The sequence below is a fragment of the Drosophila biarmipes genome, chromosome 2L (assembly GCF_025231255.1).
Source record: "Drosophila biarmipes strain raj3 chromosome 2L, RU_DBia_V1.1, whole genome shotgun sequence".
In the NCBI taxonomy this organism is placed as follows: Eukaryota; Metazoa; Arthropoda; class Insecta; order Diptera; family Drosophilidae; genus Drosophila; species Drosophila biarmipes.
Window position 1 is genome coordinate 13,531,450 of NC_066612.1, and position 17,236 is coordinate 13,548,685.

At 44.9% G+C, this 17,236-nt stretch overlaps 4 protein-coding genes across 4 annotated transcripts; 1 reads left to right on the top strand and 3 right to left on the bottom strand.

Moving 5' to 3' along the window:
- Positions 1-948: 948 nt before the first annotated feature.
- On the bottom strand, positions 949-2,134 carry LOC108033435 (arylalkylamine N-acetyltransferase-like 2). Its single transcript, XM_017107759.3, has one exon. The coding sequence runs from the start codon at positions 1,737-1,739 to the stop codon at positions 1,083-1,085; it is 657 nt and encodes a 218-aa protein (XP_016963248.1). The 5' UTR covers positions 1,740-2,134; the 3' UTR covers positions 949-1,082.
- A 5,703-nt stretch (positions 2,135-7,837) lies between these two features.
- On the bottom strand, positions 7,838-9,028 carry LOC122818820 (accessory gland protein Acp29AB-like). The gene has a single exon (XM_044094083.2). It carries the CDS (start codon positions 8,905-8,907, stop codon positions 8,062-8,064), a length of 846 nt encoding a protein of 281 aa, XP_043950018.1. The 5' UTR covers positions 8,908-9,028; the 3' UTR covers positions 7,838-8,061.
- A 91-nt stretch (positions 9,029-9,119) lies between these two features.
- LOC108033911 (leucine-rich repeat protein 1) lies at positions 9,120-10,983 on the bottom strand. Its single transcript, XM_017108581.3, has 2 exons — positions 10,334-10,983; positions 9,120-10,279 (listed from the first exon to the last, which is right to left on the bottom strand). Exons 1-2 carry the CDS (start codon positions 10,904-10,906, stop codon positions 9,563-9,565), a joined length of 1,290 nt encoding a protein of 429 aa, XP_016964070.1. The 5' UTR covers positions 10,907-10,983; the 3' UTR covers positions 9,120-9,562.
- Positions 10,984-11,663: 680 nt separating this feature from the next.
- On the top strand, positions 11,664-16,903 carry LOC108033910 (long-chain fatty acid transport protein 4). Its single transcript, XM_017108580.3, has 4 exons — positions 11,664-11,866; positions 14,595-15,224; positions 15,285-15,486; positions 15,546-16,903. The coding sequence occupies exons 1-4, from the start codon at positions 11,760-11,762 to the stop codon at positions 16,485-16,487; spliced, it is 1,881 nt and encodes a 626-aa protein (XP_016964069.1). The 5' UTR covers positions 11,664-11,759; the 3' UTR covers positions 16,488-16,903.
- Positions 16,904-17,236: the final 333 nt, after the last annotated feature.

The window sequence follows — 17,236 nt, forward strand, 5'->3', positions numbered from 1 at the left end:
AGGTATTTCCCATCTCCAGGCGTGACGCCGGCAGAGACTCCCGCTGCGACGCCGACGGAGGCGAGTTATGTGTAAGTGGAGCGGAAGTGCACCCCCACACACTCGCACTCGGGGGGCGTGTGGGCGTACCGTCGGGGGGCGGGGCTGCGGTAGGGGCAACTCGAAAAATGTTAAGGCATTCGTTATGTCAACAAGCAACAATGAGCAAGTCGGGAGGAAGGAGACCGGGAGATCCTTGTTAGGCACATTACATCACTCATTTTGAAGCAGCCTGTGCGCCTGTCCTTGCGACTGTGCTTGTGCTTGGGATTGAAGTCGGGAGTTTCCTAACGACCAAGTTGCCTCTGCCTCTGCCTCAGCCACTGCCTCTGCCTCGGCATCCTTTTTTAATGAAGTGCAGCTCCTGTTTTCCCGACCTCACTTCCTTTTTTCCCGGCTTGCAATTGCAGCCAAGCGACAAATGCCGCGCATTCCCGTTTGCGGCGGAGCAGCGGAGAGCCCCACGCGGCGAACTGGAGGAGCTGGGGTCAGGGGATCCGGGAATCTGGATCTGGGCCTCCGACTCTGTGGCCTTTTCTGCTTTGTGGCACGTTCACGACTCCCTTTTGCGTTTTGTTTTCTGCCTTTTGCCGTTAAAGGTATACAAATCTCTCGCTTCGGTGAGTTCCAAGTGGAAAATGCGTTAATTGGGCATTAAATGGAAAAATGTTGGGGCGGGGAGTGTTTTTTGGGTGTTTTCATGTCTTTAAGTGATTTCTACATAAAGACAACAACACTTTACAACTGGAATTACTTGTAAATAATAGTTTCATGTAGTTATATACCATATATACATAATATATAACATAATTTGTTAGCAATTCAAATTATTTTAAATATATATAATTCAAAAATGTGTAATGTTCTACACATGAAAAGTGCAAAGGAATAGATTCACTCCTTCAAAAGTTATATTTTTTCAAGGATGTTTATTTATTTATAGGGTGAAAACCCTTTATTTGACGTACGCAATCACGTATAAAACTACGAAAACAGCTTAAATATTTAGATTTTGGTGGCGGTTATCCAGAGAATGGCTGCCACTAGAGCCGGATGCCCACGACACTGGCCGAGGTGTGGGGATCGGTCGCTGGAAGAACGACCTCCCCGCTTTCGTCCTTGTAGTCCGCGTAATCCTTCGTGAGGACGCAATCCATGTGCAGTCCGGTCATGAGACGCCTGGAGTGCATGTTAGTGCAGGTGGAGGTCAGTACAGGGAAGCCCCGCTGGCGACCCAGCTCGATGGTGGCGGCCACTAGCCGGGTGCCCACTCTCTGGCGACGAACGGAGGCGTCCACGCCGAGCATGTAGAGGTAGAGGGCTCGCTGCACTCCGAAGTGATCGAAGATGTTGGCCTGCCACTCGACGCCAGCCAGGAACTTGTGAATCTTGTCCAGCAGACACGTGGCTTCCTTCTGCTCGTTCTCCCGGAACTCCCTTTCTAGATCCTCGGGAGTCAGCTCGCCGGCCAGGACCACACCCACAATGCGCTTCTCCTCGACGTCGACGGCCACCAAGGAGAGGTTCTGCGAGATGAGCGAACGGTGCAGCTCCGCCTCCGCCTGAATCAGCTCGGCCTGCGAGGGGTCCTTCTGGGGGATCAGCATCAGGGGCTCGTGCTTGAAGAAGTGCTCTGCGAGGAAGACCTCTACCTCCTCGAAATCCTCCATTTCCATGGCGCGTATAACGATCGCTGACATCTTTCCCGGTTGCTCACTCGCGGACTGCGGCTGAGCGAAAATCAGTTCAATTAACTAGTTGTGTGTGACCTCAAACATACACTGAGCTTGCCGGGGCGTTCTAAGCTTTTAACGAGCATATGTTCCTCCGCCCACCTCGACTGACCCAAAACTGAATGTTCTTATCAAAGCTTTTTGATAAGGTTGAATGACACCAGATCTTTCCTGAGAGTAAGAGTACATGAATCCGGCGATTGACTCGTATCATTTTAAAAACTTACTCTGAGAATTCTGGAGAACAAATAAACCAAGAGCAAATCTGAGTTCGAGTGTTCTTGAAATCAAGCATGTCTTGGTTTTCTGAGACCACATCGTTCTCGAGCTTGTAAAATGAGAATCAGCAATCTGGAAACCAACCATAATATTATAACCAACCATATATTATAAAGAGAGAGATTATAAGTGAGAAAGATATTGTTTGCGATTTTTCGAAGTATACTACGGCTCTCCATATTTATTTGTTTATAATAATATTTTTTCTTTAAGCATACTATATCATACATATCTTGTAGTTTAGCTTAGACTTAAGAAAGTTTTATATTTCTTTAGATAAAATTATTGATTTCTTAATCAATTTTTTTTTCAAATTTATAAGAAAGACAGAGAATGTTATATATCAATATAGTTATATTTCTCATTAACGAAAAGTATTTCAATTAATATTATCAATCTTGTAAATTAGAAAAACTAATGTGGATATTTCCAATTTAAATTAAGTTTAAATACAGTCTCCCAAACTCCTCTGGCATGTATGGAGCACCTGCTGAAAGTAATTTCCCAGCCCAAACAGCTTCGTCTTTCCAGCTGGGCCACCTGCTGGTTCAATCAACTAATAAACTTCCCGAAGCCGACAGCGACTGCAAAGTGATTATTGATTTAATTACACATCAAAGCACCAAAGAAGATCACGAGGGTGGTGCAAAGTAAAGGTGGGCGATGGGGAGTGGGTTGGCAGCCAATGCCTCCATAGAAAGAGCTCCGTCATCTTACCCGTGAAGGCGGGAAAGCGGGATCCAGGAACCAGGAACATCCTGGCTGCTGTCGTCACTATGCCAATGTAATAAAATGCTAATGAATTAATTTTAGCAGGAACCTGCAATGAAGTGACTTCGCCCTGCCATTTGCCCGCCCTAACTGCTCCTGATATTTAACATTTACGTTGGCCCAAAGACATTCCGGCGAGTGCATTAACTTTAACGAACTCCTATTAACTCGGAGCTCCGAAATGAATTATGCTTTTAATATTATTATTAAACATTTAACTAACCCATCAAAGTGGGCTGCAAATATTTGATGTAGTCACATTTTAATCATCTCCCAGCCCTGTTTGCACAAGGGAGCATTTCGAATTGAAAACGTTTCCTAAATAGTTGCATTAAACAAATAATTCGGGTGGGAGCCCCTCTCCCCTTGGGGGAGGATGGAGTGGCGAAGGGTCGAGGGAGTCGGAAGTAGGCAAAAGCAATTTCCTAGTCACAGATTTGATGTTGTTTGCCGAAGCGGTGCGGCATAAAATCGTTTGCCAAATGCCGGAGCGCACAGAAATATCTGTGAGATACATTCGGCTAATGAAATGCACGCTCTGTCGAAGTGGGCTGCTGCGGGGCGGGCACCGGGAAAACTGGGCAAATAATCAACTCTGGAGCGGGCACCACAATAAGGACCACTGCCGCACCGCCTTGGAGCTCGTAAAAAAACTCACCACACGATAAAAATCAAAGGAAAATATCTGCCAACAGAAATTCAATACGATGTCGAGGGAACTGGACTCGCTTGGATGATACCTATTAATATTTTTTGTTTTTCGATCAGCATGAACCTGGGCGTTGAAGTGTTCAAATGTCTCATAATTTTGAACTTAGAAAAAAATAAATTATATTTTATGGGTTTTCGAACACTTTGTATTTTAGCGAAAAGCTAAGAAAGTATGCCATAAATATTCGAATAAATTCAAAAAGATTTAATGGGAACTAATAATCATCAAGTTATTTAGATAACTTTACATAATTTAAAATAATTTTAATTGGCAATACAAAATTTGATATTTACATAAAAATATTCATTAATTCATATTAGAATCAAGCATTGTAATTTATTGACAAATATACATTCTTAAAACTAATTTTTGACTGGTTGCCAAACTATATACCCGCTTGACTTCCGGAGTTCCCTGTAAGACAGCTCGCCTCTGCTGACCGCAAAGCCAAACTTTTTGCGCCAGATTTATGCGGCAATATTTTGCTTTGAAATCGCTTCTTGGCCAGCTCCCCACGCCCACCACCGCCCACCGCCCACCACCCACAGCCCATCGAAGCACAAAGACAAACACAAATACAACCTGTAGCATTCATTCGCCTGCCTGAGTTTCGTTAAACGGAGTTCTATTTACATTTTGCGCTCGAACGCACTTTATCTTTATCTTTTATGGCGAGCTGAATGGCATCGAGGGGATGAGCATCTAAATTTTAAATTGAAAATTGATTTTTTCCCAATGCCCGTCGAGTGTTCGCATTTCTTTGTTGTTTGACTAGCATTTGGTTTTCCCAGCTAGCTGCGCTGGTTGGTCAATTTTCCGCGATTGATTCGACTTGGCCCGCGGCCGGGGGGAGGCGAATTCCCTGGGAGCGTGTTTTCGATAAGGAAGGTCTAATTCGAGGGGTGGAGACTGGAGCATTTGCCAACATAAGTGCGCCTCAGTGACTTTCAATTCTATATTCAAGGATTCCCCTTCATTGTGCCATGCATTCCTGGCGGCTTTTTTTGGAAATCGTAGATATGGAAAGTGTAGGGCAATGATATCCCTAAATTGGGTGGCTTTTCTTTAGAGATAGGACTTCATTCTGGGCCAATTATTTGTTTGGAAGTGTTTGGAAAACCTTACAATTAAAATAAAAATTATAATTAATTTCATGTTTTCCATTTCCAAAAATCATAGTTATATAGCTATTATTTCTTAGATCTGTAATATTAAAAAAGCACCTTTTGACCCCACCTTAAACCCAAGATTCCCGCCCAAGCAAATTCCTTCAGTCCCTGCTCAAGGTAAACCGTTTTCCACCCCTCTTGGACCAGTCTTTAAGCGAGTTTATTGATTTTCTGTGTGTCTTATCTAAAGTTGCTGTAACAGTTAGCTGGTAAATTTGAAATATTATTAAGACAAATACACAGGGTGTGGAGGAATGAGACCTGGCTCTGTGGAAGGCGGTCATAAGCCTATCAAAACGTTTTTATTAGATCCCTGCACGCGTCTGGGCGACAAGCCCCCCAGAAGTGAGGGAAATCCGAGGGGTCGCCGACAGTTTCGCGTGTGTTTGCACTTTTCCGCCGGCTTTTCCTTCCCTTCCGAGGGATGTTGGTATTGTGTTAAAGAAATTGATAGCTGACGACAAATCATACCTTGTGAGGAGGTCGAAAAACTGGGGCTGCACTACGGTTTCTTGGGGGTGGCTTGCGGCTCCACGGCCTATTTGGGCCGTAATGTGGTGGCTGATGTTCTGCCCCGTTGTTGTTGCACAATTTGCCGGCCTGCTAATAAAATTTGATAAGCCAAAGTGGAGCAGTGCCAGACGAGTCAAATAAAATGTTTACCCGCTGCACGCAAATTGGGGATAAATTTTATGTAATGCAGGGGGAGTGACACCCAGACATCCACCCCCGCATTCACTGAGTTGACCCCGAACTCCCAACCCCCCACTCCGGGCAATTGCAAAGTTAATTTGCGCATAAAAATGTTGCCAGGGGAGTCATCTGTCCGGGCCTGACTTTGGCCTCCTTCGAGGATTAGCCATAAAAGTGGCCTCGGTCTGGCAGTTTTTCGCTGCCTTTGATTTATGCCAATGTGTTTTGATTTGCGCCATTTCATTCTATTCTATTTGATGATCCCCTGGCCATTACCATTTCGGTTTGATGCATGCGAAATGCATTTTTGATGACAGTTAATGGAGTTTTTACTGTCTCCGAACGCGGGCTTTATGGGGGGCATTTTTGGGGGACCTGCTAAATTTCCATTCCCTTCGCTGACTTGGCACATTTTGATGTTGGTTTGGATGTTTTGGTTTTTTTTGCTTTGGGCTGGGAGAGTGCAAATGATTCGGGGTTGGTTGGTTTCATCGGGAGTAGGGGTCCAGACAGACCGAATTTCGAAACGTTTTTATATGGTCTGGATGGTTTATAAGGATTTTTTCCATTTATGGGTGTATAAAATATACAAATTTGTGAGCTAGCAACATTTTTAGGGGCCTGAGACGGCAAGACCAAAAAGTTCAGCCCAGCTCACTCCTAAGAGTCTTTAATTTTAGGAAACAGTAGGAGTTTGAAATTATGAAAAAGTAAAAAGAAAATTAAACTTATAAAAATCGCAATTTTGAAATGAGAATATTACATACGAATCAATATTTTAATAATAAATAACTAGATCTTAACTCAAGTTTTCTAACCCTTTTTACTGTTTTGCCTGGCAGAATAAATATTTATATTTTCTTGTTTTAGAATATGTTTTTCTAATGAAATAAACCAGTAGCACCCCCAAAACCAACATTCCATATGCGCACGGGGCAGAGATTGCCTCCCATTAGGCGATTCTATTGCCTGCTTTTAGGCTTAGTGCAAATGTAAAGTCATGCCAAATATTTGCCCACACAAGGCGACAAAGTCAGGGCCGAAAAGCAAAAAGGACATCGCTTGGCAAACACACCCACACACGCAGTGACAGCCACCCACCCACTCACGCATCTGCATAGCAAACAAAAAGAAAAGTCTGCAGAAGGGATGGCGAACAGGAAGCGGAAGCGGAGCCAGGACACTTAAATGCTGCTCAAAATTGGATTTGGGGCAGCTTAGGGAAACTTCCGAGCGCCCACTGCCCCCCGCCCCTGCACCAGCCAAGTGCTGATAAACATTTTTATAGTTAGGCTCGAGTTTGCCACAAGTCATGGCTCATCCTTTTCGCTTTTCCCTCTGAAAGGCTCTCGGCCTTCGTCGCCTTATTCCCCAGCTGCACATTAAAGCCTAGAAATCGAGTGGGAGAGTCCTGCGAGGCTGGGCCGCTGTTTATGCTTATTTAAAAAAGTGGCATCGCTCCGAAGTTTTGATTTGATAAAGCAAAAGAAAAGCAGAGGACGACAAGCGATAAGGAAAAGGGCTGGGAAAGTCAGCCTGGTAGCGCTGGTATACCCTTCCAAAAATTAATTTCCACTTAACATACACTTAACTTAACACAGGATAAATATTATCAGCAATGATCCCCTTATATAACCAGGTAAAAATGTATTTAATTTGATTTTATATTAAATTGAAAGGCTAATTTTCACCTTTTATTATATTTTAATAGTGATAAAGATATTATCTCTTATATTATTTTATTTTCTATAAATTATTTTATTTTTTTATTCATAATAGTGCAGTATAAACATTTTAATATTATTTACCTTTCAGAAAGTATCTTAAGGATAGCACCACAAGAGAGGGTATCAAAGGGATGAGCGTGTGTGGTGGAGCAGTAAGAAGGCGCACAGTGGAGTGGGTAGGTGAGCCGGCTGATAAAAAATCGTTTATGCAAGTCACATACGCACGAAGCTTTTAATAATAAAAACAACGAGCTTCTGTAATACGAAAACAAAGTAAGCAACCAAGCGTGCGTGTGAATGTCTTTGTACCGTCGAAAGGGAAGGAGATTCACTGCGTCCAAGGAGTATCCAACCTACTGTCTATGTCCCAAAGAGGAAGAAATCGATGCAATCAAAATTCTTATCTTAAAACTGCTCCCCAAATATGTAAAATTTGTAGAGTTTTATTAAAATTTGTTCCTACTGAAAAGGTTGTTACACAATTTTAACTTGTTTGCTGAACAAATGATTCATAGGTGGCAAAGATTTATTTGGAATGTCCATTGGGTTAAATTCGAAAGCAAGTTTTCCAAACAACAAATTTTTATTGTCGTGTATAGTGTTACTCTTGTTGACCGGAAACCGGAAGTTGACAAAATTGGCAGGGGAAAAACGATGTTCTTGTCAAGTATTTTAAGTGGCTTACTCCGTTTGGAAACTCGGAAATATAAAGACTTAAGGGTAAGAAACATTTTTAGAATACCTTTATGTATGAATAAAAATGTGTGTATTTTTTTAAACATAAAAAATATGACACGAGAACAAAATGTATTTATTTCTTTTAACAAAGTTTTTTGTAATTTTTTTGTGAAAGCAATTTTTGGACGCCGCCAAATTATACACTACAAAACTGGTACTACTTCATATGCCAATTGTTGACGTTTTTCCATTTTGATACACTATACATCATTGTCTGCTTGGCAAATGAAATGAAAAAGATCTGTGAAACAGGATAAAACTACCATATAGTTCATCACCCCGTGCACGTAAACACAGTGCTCGTCGCTGCGACCGAACTTGCGATAATTTGGTTCATCAGAGCGCCAACTAAAGAAGGGAGGTCGCTTGCCGGTGGCCACAGTTGTGAATTCGCCCTTTTGTTGGGGGTCCGATATGCCCAGCCAGTAGTTATCTCGCTTGAGTTGCTGGGCAATGCCGTTGAACTCTTGATCGTTTTTGAATGCCGCCAAGTGGCCACCGATCTCAGCACAGATCTCATTTGCTGTGAACCAATTAACATATAAGTTATGTTCTATGTAAAATAATCTAGTTCCTATCCGTTGATAGTTTTGCAGCAAGGTTCTGCGGTCAACGTTGGATAGTGTATCCTGCATGGCGGTCAGTTGACTCTCCGTACTGTTTTTCATCGCTTGGAGTTCGCCTGCTAGAGCTGTCTGGTTGCCTTCTATTCTAAGCAGCCTCTCCCCGAGGTCCTGGGGAATAGCCTGGGTCAAATTGGTCCATTTGCTTTCCATTTTAATCTGCGCCGCCGTCAACTGGTTTTCTACTCGATCTAGTGTCGCCTGCGTTTTGTTTAATTTTAATTCGCAGGTATTTAGGTCCTGCTGCTCCCTTCTGATGTGATCAATCACTGGCTGCAGTGCTGAAACACAGTACGCACTGCATTGATTCGCAGGGTTTGATAGGAGACAGACGAAGCGCCTCGCATCCTGGCCTCCTGTCAGGCATCCACAATTATCCAACGCAATAAATGCGAGCAGTAAAAACGTCGTCCACTTTGCCATGAGTACAACCACTGAACTTAAAGGTTAACAGAGCACTGATGCAACAAACCTTGGCGGACCTTTAAGACACTCTATTCATGTTGATAAGCTTATTTGATCTTTCATTATAAGTTTTATCACTGAATTATCTGAAAAAAAGTGTCAATATTGCATTGCATTTATACGATCTTGTTTTGCACACAAAAATAAAGTTAGAATCAACATTAGAACTAAGTTACTTTACGATTTAATTCGTTTCTATTAATTTCGTTGCTTATTTCTTACCGAAATATTGAAAGTAATTGTAATTGACTATAAAAATAGTAACTGAGCAACTATATTACTTTTCCATGTATTTTGTTTACGTTTTGCCAAATATACACAAAAAATAATTTAAATATTTCTTAACTATTTTTAACTCGCTTTTACTGGCAGTCTTAGTTTAACAAGATAATTAGGGGGAATGAAAACATAATAGTAAATGGTAGAACATCATCATGTTAAATAAATATGAGCTTCTTCGCATTTCATATACAACATAAATAATTCGTAAGCTTAAATGAGAGCTTCTTTGCATTTCATTAACCTAATAATGAAGGAAAACGCAAACAAAATAGAAAAAAATCAAATGCTTAATATGACTTAAATATGCGCTAAGTATGGGCATCTAACTCAATCAAGGAAACTTCGTGCTGAAAATACCGATGCACCGGTGCGCCGAAACACTGCAACTTGGGCTGCAAAGGACGACATCCGCGTATATTTGGTGCTCGCGGCTGTATGTGAGGTTTTTGATGTTGGTGAATTTTGGCATGGTGACTCGTTGGAAAATGTCCTCCTTACTCTGGGCGTAGCAGAGCTTGCCGCAAAGGCACTTGGGTGCCTCACAAATGAGTTCGATAAGTACAGCGGGTACGGAGCCCGCCGGCAAAGGAAGTTTGTAGTTGTCCACGGCTCGAGCGGCCTGAAGCCACAGGGGATGTGGTGAATTACCCGTCGCCTTTTGTCGCGACAACTGCTGGTCGGCCTCCGCATTGAACGACTTAAAGCAATTACCCCAAACATCCAACAGGTCGACGTGAAGATCCTCAATGGCAGCCGGCAGGGACTCTAGTTTGTTGCTGCACACGTACAGCTTTCGCAGGGCCTGCAGCCGTCGGATGCCAAAGGGCAGACGACCAATCATATTGTGGTTGAGGTTCAACGAGACTAGACGCTCAAACTTAACCAGCGGAGGTGGAAAGTATGTTAGGCCGTTGCTCGAGAGATCCAGCTCGCCGAGCGTCTGACTAAGCTTAGTGCCCCGCAGCCAGCACCAGTCGTTGAGTTCGCCCAGGCTGTTGCTGCTCAGGTTTAGGGAGGTCAGGGCCAAGCGACCCAGCTCCGAGGGAATCTAAAAGGCAGGAAGAAGGATTATTATGTGATCGTGGAACGTTGGTCAATCCACCTTGGTCAGCTTGTTGCCGCCGACATCCAGCTTGGTGAGGTTGCGCAGGGAGCACACCTCGAAGCTGAGCTTCACCAGCTGGCTGTTGTTGATGGTCAGCGACTTGAGGGTGCGCGGGAATCCCTTGATGGGGTACTCGCTCCGCTTGTTCACCACCATGCGCAGCTGGGGCTGCGCTTTCTGTGGAATGGCCGTGGCGGAGGCGATGTTCAGTCTCAGATTGATGGCGTCCTTGCCATCCATGCCCAGCTTGAGCGTCTGTAGGAATCCCTTCAGCTGAATGGGATCGCACTTGATCAGCAGGTTCTCCGCTGGCTGTAGGAAACCAATGGTGGCCTTGCCGTCGAGCACAAACTTAGTGTGCACGGCGTGGATGTTGTCCTTGACCTTGTAGCGGTTGCCCGTCTTGTTTTGCCCGCTGAAGAGCACCATTTCCAGCTCCTTCTTGGTGTTCCCATTCGCGTCCCTGGCGCTCTGCTTGTAGCCAATGGCCAGGGTGGATTTCACGGGTCGCGGCGTCCGGTTTGCCTGGGTGGTGCGGTTCACCACCTGGACCTCGCAAAGGATTTTCATGGCGGGCGGTCTTTAGACAGTACCAAAAAACCCGCTAAATAAAACAAAACATTTGCAGTGACTTCGAGCGTTGCCACCTCGTGATTAAGTCAGCTGATGGACTAGCGCTGCCACCCGATAGTGGAACATTTACCGGTTATATCTTTCGAACCAGTTCCGAACTCAGCATAAAAAGCTTTCATTAAAAATCAAACAGCGCAGGACGAGTTACAAAACCAAAACAAGCAACTGCAATTGTTTGGAAAGTGCACAGGTATTCGAACAAAATCACCGGAAAATGCTATTTCGCAAGGCTCGCCGACACTTTCTGCCGTTCTACATGTTCAATGGCTTCTTGTGACAGCGCAACGAGCGTTATCAGCGCTTGCGTTACAATAGCTCCAGCATTGGTCATGCACGGCCCGAGTTTACAGTAAGTAATATGGTCAGCATATGGAGCAGTACAGTGTTCAAAGACAAAAGAAAACTTTAAAATTTGCCAAAGAAATAGGGATCTTAAAGTTGAATTTTTTGGTTGTTACGATAAAAGATTAACATTTTATTCTTATCCTGCAGCACAACAGCCTATTGGACAACCATGTGAACAGCAACGTGATAATAAACATCGACAACTGCGCGCTCTACAGCACCAATGTAAGGAGATATTCTTATGATTTGATCCCTTGTAATAACGGTCTTCCCTTTTCGGCGATCTGGCAACGCGCAGCGCCCCGCCGATCGGAAGTCGATAACTTACGAGTCGCACGATCGACAGCGAAGACGACGCCAGCGGTTTTTAGTCATATTTCGGTTTTTCTGCGCAACGGTCGCCTTCGGCTTGGCATTCGCCTGCGTCATCTACACGCTCCACACAATGGGCTGGATTTTTGCTGTGCTCGTCGCACTGGTCGCCCTGCTGCTGACGAAACCCGGATGGCGCTGGTTCTACATAGCGGGCGCCACCGCCAACCGCGACCTGACGTAAGTGGGGCTTCCTTACCGGGGGCGCACTGTACCCCAAGCTGTCGCTGATGGGCTTACAATACCGCCCCTTGCGGTGCGCCTTGCAACACAATATTTCTGGGCTTTTCTTTTGTGAGTCCATTTAGAATATCAGAGGACGGAACATCAGCCGAGTACGAGTGCGAGTGCAAGTACACTGTGCTCCGCACTCCGCCCCTTGCTTCCAAAACCACCAAGCCAACCAGAGAAACTCGTTTTCCCCTCTATTTGGGTCGCTATCTGCAGCAGCCGTTTCCAGTGGTTGGTGGAGAACTGTAAAGAGAAAATACCACGGGAAAATGCTCACAATTATGACGAATTGCAACGAAAATATAAGTTTCTGCCACTCGATTGCCAGGTTTATTGACTTCTTCAGGTTCAAGGTCGCCCAGCCCAAAGAAACCAAAACAAACTCGCTTTTATTTTTATTTACCATTGTCTCCGCACGATCGTCGCCCAGCGAAACCCTCGGCGCATACTAATCGGTGCGATCGAGTGCGTCAGGCGGAAGACTACTGGCACACTAACCGATCTGTTCTTGAAAACGTACGCCAAAAGCCAAGCTTGAGCAATTAAAATGGCGGAAGTGTCGCCTCGGTCTCCGAATTTCCAGTTGTCTAGGGTTGCCAGGGCTGTTTTTGCAGTTCTCTGTAAAGAAGATAAAATATCTTCAGTTTGAAGGTTCATTCTTACTTTTTTGCCCTTCTTTCTACTTCTTAGTGATTTATAAAAACCTAAAATAGCAGTATCGAAATAATCAATAGATTCCTAATTAAAACACCGGAAGCGACGCCAATTTGGCATTACTGCGCCTTTTTGTATATGTTCCAAAAATATACATAGATAAAAACAGCACTAATATTGTTTACGATTCTTCACTCTCGTTATATTATGTAATAAAACTCTTAAACCTTAAAGGGCTTTAAAATAATGCTTCACGCATCACAATCAATTATCGCAAATAACTCTCGACTTTTAAACCTGCCTTAAAACTATGAAAACCGCAAGTTTTTCTCAGCAGAAGAAGGCAAAATCTAATTATCTCAGCATTTTGTGCTTTAACGAGTCTCGCACAGCAGATCAAGTTCCGTGCCAAGGCCAGCACTGGTTTCGACTCTACTTATTTCGTCTATATGTATATATCCGCGCTCACAGCAGATTCTTAAAGTCAACTTCAAGTCTGGCCAGTCAACCTTGGCCACGTATCGAAGTTTTGCCTCGTCCGGCAGCAGAATTATCTCCAGGCAAACATGTGCAGCACTTCCAAAAAAAACCAAACAAACCACTCGAGGGGGGTCATAAGGCCTGATTAAACCCCTATAAATACACGGCTAACGAGCGTTATGCGCTAAGCCAGCCAACTGCTTAGCCGGCAATCTTATCGACACTCCACTGCCCGGCGGGCGGTGCAAAGTACGCACGGGTGCAAAGCGAATTCAAATTGAGATCGTCGATGTGGTCGAGTCCCAAGTCGAGTGCAAGTTTTTTCCCCTTTCTAATGGGCGGCCCATCGAACTATTGCGGCCTATGTTTGCCACGGGCAAACGAACGACTTGTATTTGCTATACCTCGCACACACCTATCGCATCAAATCTCTCTGTATCTTGAGTGCTATAAGAAGGCTTTCAGACCGGAACCCCCTTCTAAACGGTGTCAAATTACAATTATCGTCAAATAATTACAAAAAGATTGTCAGCGCTAGACAAATTACCTTTGAAGTCAACGCCCGACCGCTGCACCCTGGCAGCTACGGCTCCTAGTAGGTCAATCGCGGTCGTTGTGCTTGTCATGAGGCACCCTTGAAACTCCAAGTTACATTTTTCTTGTTAATTGAACGCCCTTCTTAAGACGTAACTTTACTTATATGCATACGTATGATTGATAAAATATTAGTATAAATGGATCAACAAAGAACTCCAGTTTCTTAATTCCCATTTGATAACCATAAACTCTGTTGATAAACGCTATCTGCATGTACACATGTCTGTTCATTTCGCTGATAGCTTCTTCAATATAATGCAGGTCAAACAGTAGTTACGGTTCAAGTAAAAGCGATTCAAGTCAATCAAATAATCCCCTCTACAGATAAGATATTAAAGTAGTTCGATTCTAAGAGCACAGCTGTACCTAAATTGTGGTCCCATTAATCATTTCATTTATTATGCATTTTCTTAGTTAAAGCTTTCTTTCACAAAATCTGAGAGGCCTTGCTGAAAATACATACACATTTTTTACACCACCGACCTTCTCGTGAACTTTGCATTACTCAGCTCGTATTTAGCAACGTCATAAATTTGTGGCTCGCTTGGTCGGACTAGGTTACCACGTTGGGATTCGATTGCAGCCACTTCAGGCGGGTTTATCTCTGGTTTTATCGCATCACGGCTGTTGCGCTTGTCGAGCTTCGATTTCTGTGGGCTATTTTTACTGGCCCCAACCACAAACCATAAAACACGCGATCGATGGGACAAGATACGGCCGGTACTGGTACTACCCTCGACTTAATCCTAATCAAACACTTTCCCTTCGGCACAGAATAACATATCGGTATCCGTTGGATTTATTATCTATATGAGGATTTCAAGATCCATATTGCACAGCACCAGGGACCAACAGTATTAGCTATCAATATTTCCTTAACAATTACATTTGATATGTATATATAGTTTTTTATGGTCAACACATCTTAAATTCTTTCTTTCCGCAGAGCTCTCTGGGCCTACATCAAGCTCTTGAGGTACACGAAGCGCCATGAGCGGCTCAACTACACTGTAGCGGAGGTCTTCGAGAGGAATGTTCGAGCCCATCCGGATAAGGTGGCTGTGGTCAGCGAGACGCAGCGCTGGACCTTCCGCCAGGTGAACGAGCACTCCAACAAGGTGGCAAATGTGCTGCAGGCGCAGGGCTACAAGAAGGGCGATGTGGTGGCCCTCCTGCTGGAAAATCGCGCCGAGTACGTGGCTACCTGGTTGGGTCTCTCCAAGATCGGCGTGATCACTCCCTTGATCAACACGAACCTGCGTGGTCCTTCCCTGCTGCACAGCATCACAGTAGCCCACTGCTCGGCCCTCATCTACGGCGAAGACTTCCTGGAAGCGGTGTCCGAGGTGGCCAAGGATCTGCCCGAAGGCCTCACCCTCTTCCAGTTCAACAACGAGAACAACAACACCCAGACTGAGAAGAACATTCCGCAGGCCAAGAACCTGAACGCTCTACTCACCACCGCCAGCAGTGAAAAGCCCAACAAGACGCAGGTTAACCACCACGACAAGCTCGTCTACATCTACACCTCTGGCACCACGGGCTTGCCCAAGGCGGCCGTCATATCTCACTCCCGGTGGGTTTCATCTTTAAATATTATTTTTTCATTATTTATCAATAACTTAATTATTCTCAGGTATCTGTTTATCGCTGCTGGAATCCACTACACCATGGGTTTCCAGGAGGACGACGTCTTCTACACGCCCCTGCCTTTGTACCACACCGCTGGAGGCATCATGTGCATGGGTCAGTCGGTGCTCTTCGGCTCTACCGTCTCCATTCGCAAGAAGTTCTCGGCATCCAACTATTTTGCCGACTGCGCCAAGTACAATGCAACAGTAAGTGGGATTTATTGCCCTGCTAAATCACTCTCTAATTCGGTCTTTGTGATCTCCAGATTGGTCAGTATATCGGAGAGATGGCCCGCTACATTTTAGCTACGAAACCATCGGAATATGACCAGAAGCACCGAGTGCGTCTAGTCTTTGGAAACGGACTGCGTCCGCAGATTTGGCCGCAGTTCGTAGAGCGCTTCAACATCGCCAAGGTGGGCGAGTTCTACGGCGCCACAGAGGGCAATGCCAACATCATGAACCACGACAACACGGTGGGTGCCATCGGCTTCGTGTCGCGCATCCTGCCAAAGATCTACCCGATCTCGATCATTCGCGCCGATCCGGACTCTGGTGAGCCGATTAGGGACAAGAATGGCCTGTGCCAGCTCTGCGCTCCCAACGAGCCAGGCGTATTCATTGGCAAGATAGTCAAGGGAAATCCATCTCGCGAGTTCCTCGGTTACGTTGACGAAAAGGCCTCTGCCAAGAAGATTGTAAAGGACGTATTCAAGCACGGAGACATGGCTTTCCTCTCCGGGGATTTGTTGGTCGCTGACGAGAAGGGTTATCTGTACTTCAAGGATCGCACTGGTGACACCTTCCGCTGGAAGGGCGAGAACGTGTCCACCAGTGAGGTGGAGGCCCAGGTGAGCAATGTGGCTGGCTACAAGGATACCGTGGTTTACGGCGTAACAATTCCGCACACCGAGGGAAGGGCCGGCATGGCCGCCATCTACGATCCTGAACGGGAGCTGGACCTCGATGTCTTCGCTGCTAACTTGGCCAAGGTGTTGCCCGCCTACGCGCGTCCACAGATCATTCGATTGCTCACCAAGGTGGACCTCACCGGCACCTTCAAGCTGCGCAAGGTGGACCTGCAGAAGGAGGGCTACGACCCCAACGCGATCAAGGATTCGCTCTACTACCAGACTTCCAAGGGGCGATACGAACTGCTCACGCCGCAGGTGTACGACCAGGTGCAGCGCAACGAGATCCGCTTCTAGGAGCTGCTACGAATGTGCGTTTGAGCCATGCCTTTTGCCCAATATGCTGTTAATTAGTTTGTAAGAGAATCACGAGTCGACTTAGTCTAGGTGAGGAATAACCGGGGAGAATCGGCACCAGAGATCATACAGCCTAGCAGATTCTTCCGAATCGCATTTCCATGTCAGCACTGCACTTTTGTATACCGTAAGCATATATATCGTACACGTAGTTGTATCTGCATTTGTGTAGATGATAGCCTCTTATACGCATTTTAATTGTTTTTAGCCTGCTAAAGAACCTTGTTAAGTGCAATTTCAGCTATTGTTTAGTCAGTTTTAGTGGCATACACACTTCGATTCTCGCTGCGTTTGCCTGTACATATGAGAAGCTCTGATGTTTTTGTATCAAATAAAGTTTGTTCTTCGCCACTGGATGTATTTAAATTCTCTGCTTATCGTGCTGGAGAATGACACCATCGCACCTGCATACAAATGATCTATCAATTGGCTGCGATTCGCACGCCTCTCCAATCCATAGAAATGCACACAGATACACTCATGCCGCGAACGTTCAATTAACCAAACTTGAACCTCGCCGCTGTTCAAGTGCAATCGAAGGCATGAAATTAACGAAAATGTTTAATAAGAATACATAACGCCTTCACGCGAGTGAATCATTCGACGACAATAACGCAATGTAGACTGTGCGCCCTCTAAATTAGTTATAACTATCTGGGAGTTTGTGTCACATAGAATCTGTTCTGTTT

Coding starts and splice junctions, on each gene's coding strand:
- LOC108033911 (XM_017108581.3), bottom strand. CDS start 10,906: ATGAAAATCCTTTGCGAGGTCCAGGTGGTGAACCGCACCACCCAGGCA. Junction 10,280..10,333: donor GCGGCAACAAGCTGACCAAG/GTGGATTGACCA, acceptor CCTGCCTTTTAG/ATTCCCTCGGAGCTGGGTCG.
- LOC108033435 (XM_017107759.3), bottom strand. CDS start 1,739: ATGTCAGCGATCGTTATACGCGCCATGGAAATGGAGGATTTCGAGGAG.
- LOC108033910 (XM_017108580.3), top strand. CDS start 11,760: ATGGGCTGGATTTTTGCTGTGCTCGTCGCACTGGTCGCCCTGCTGCTG. Junction 11,867..14,594: donor ACCGCCAACCGCGACCTGAC/GTAAGTGGGGCT, acceptor TTCTTTCCGCAG/AGCTCTCTGGGCCTACATCA. Junction 15,487..15,545: donor GCGCCAAGTACAATGCAACA/GTAAGTGGGATT, acceptor TGTGATCTCCAG/ATTGGTCAGTATATCGGAGA.
- LOC122818820 (XM_044094083.2), bottom strand. CDS start 8,907: ATGGCAAAGTGGACGACGTTTTTACTGCTCGCATTTATTGCGTTGGAT.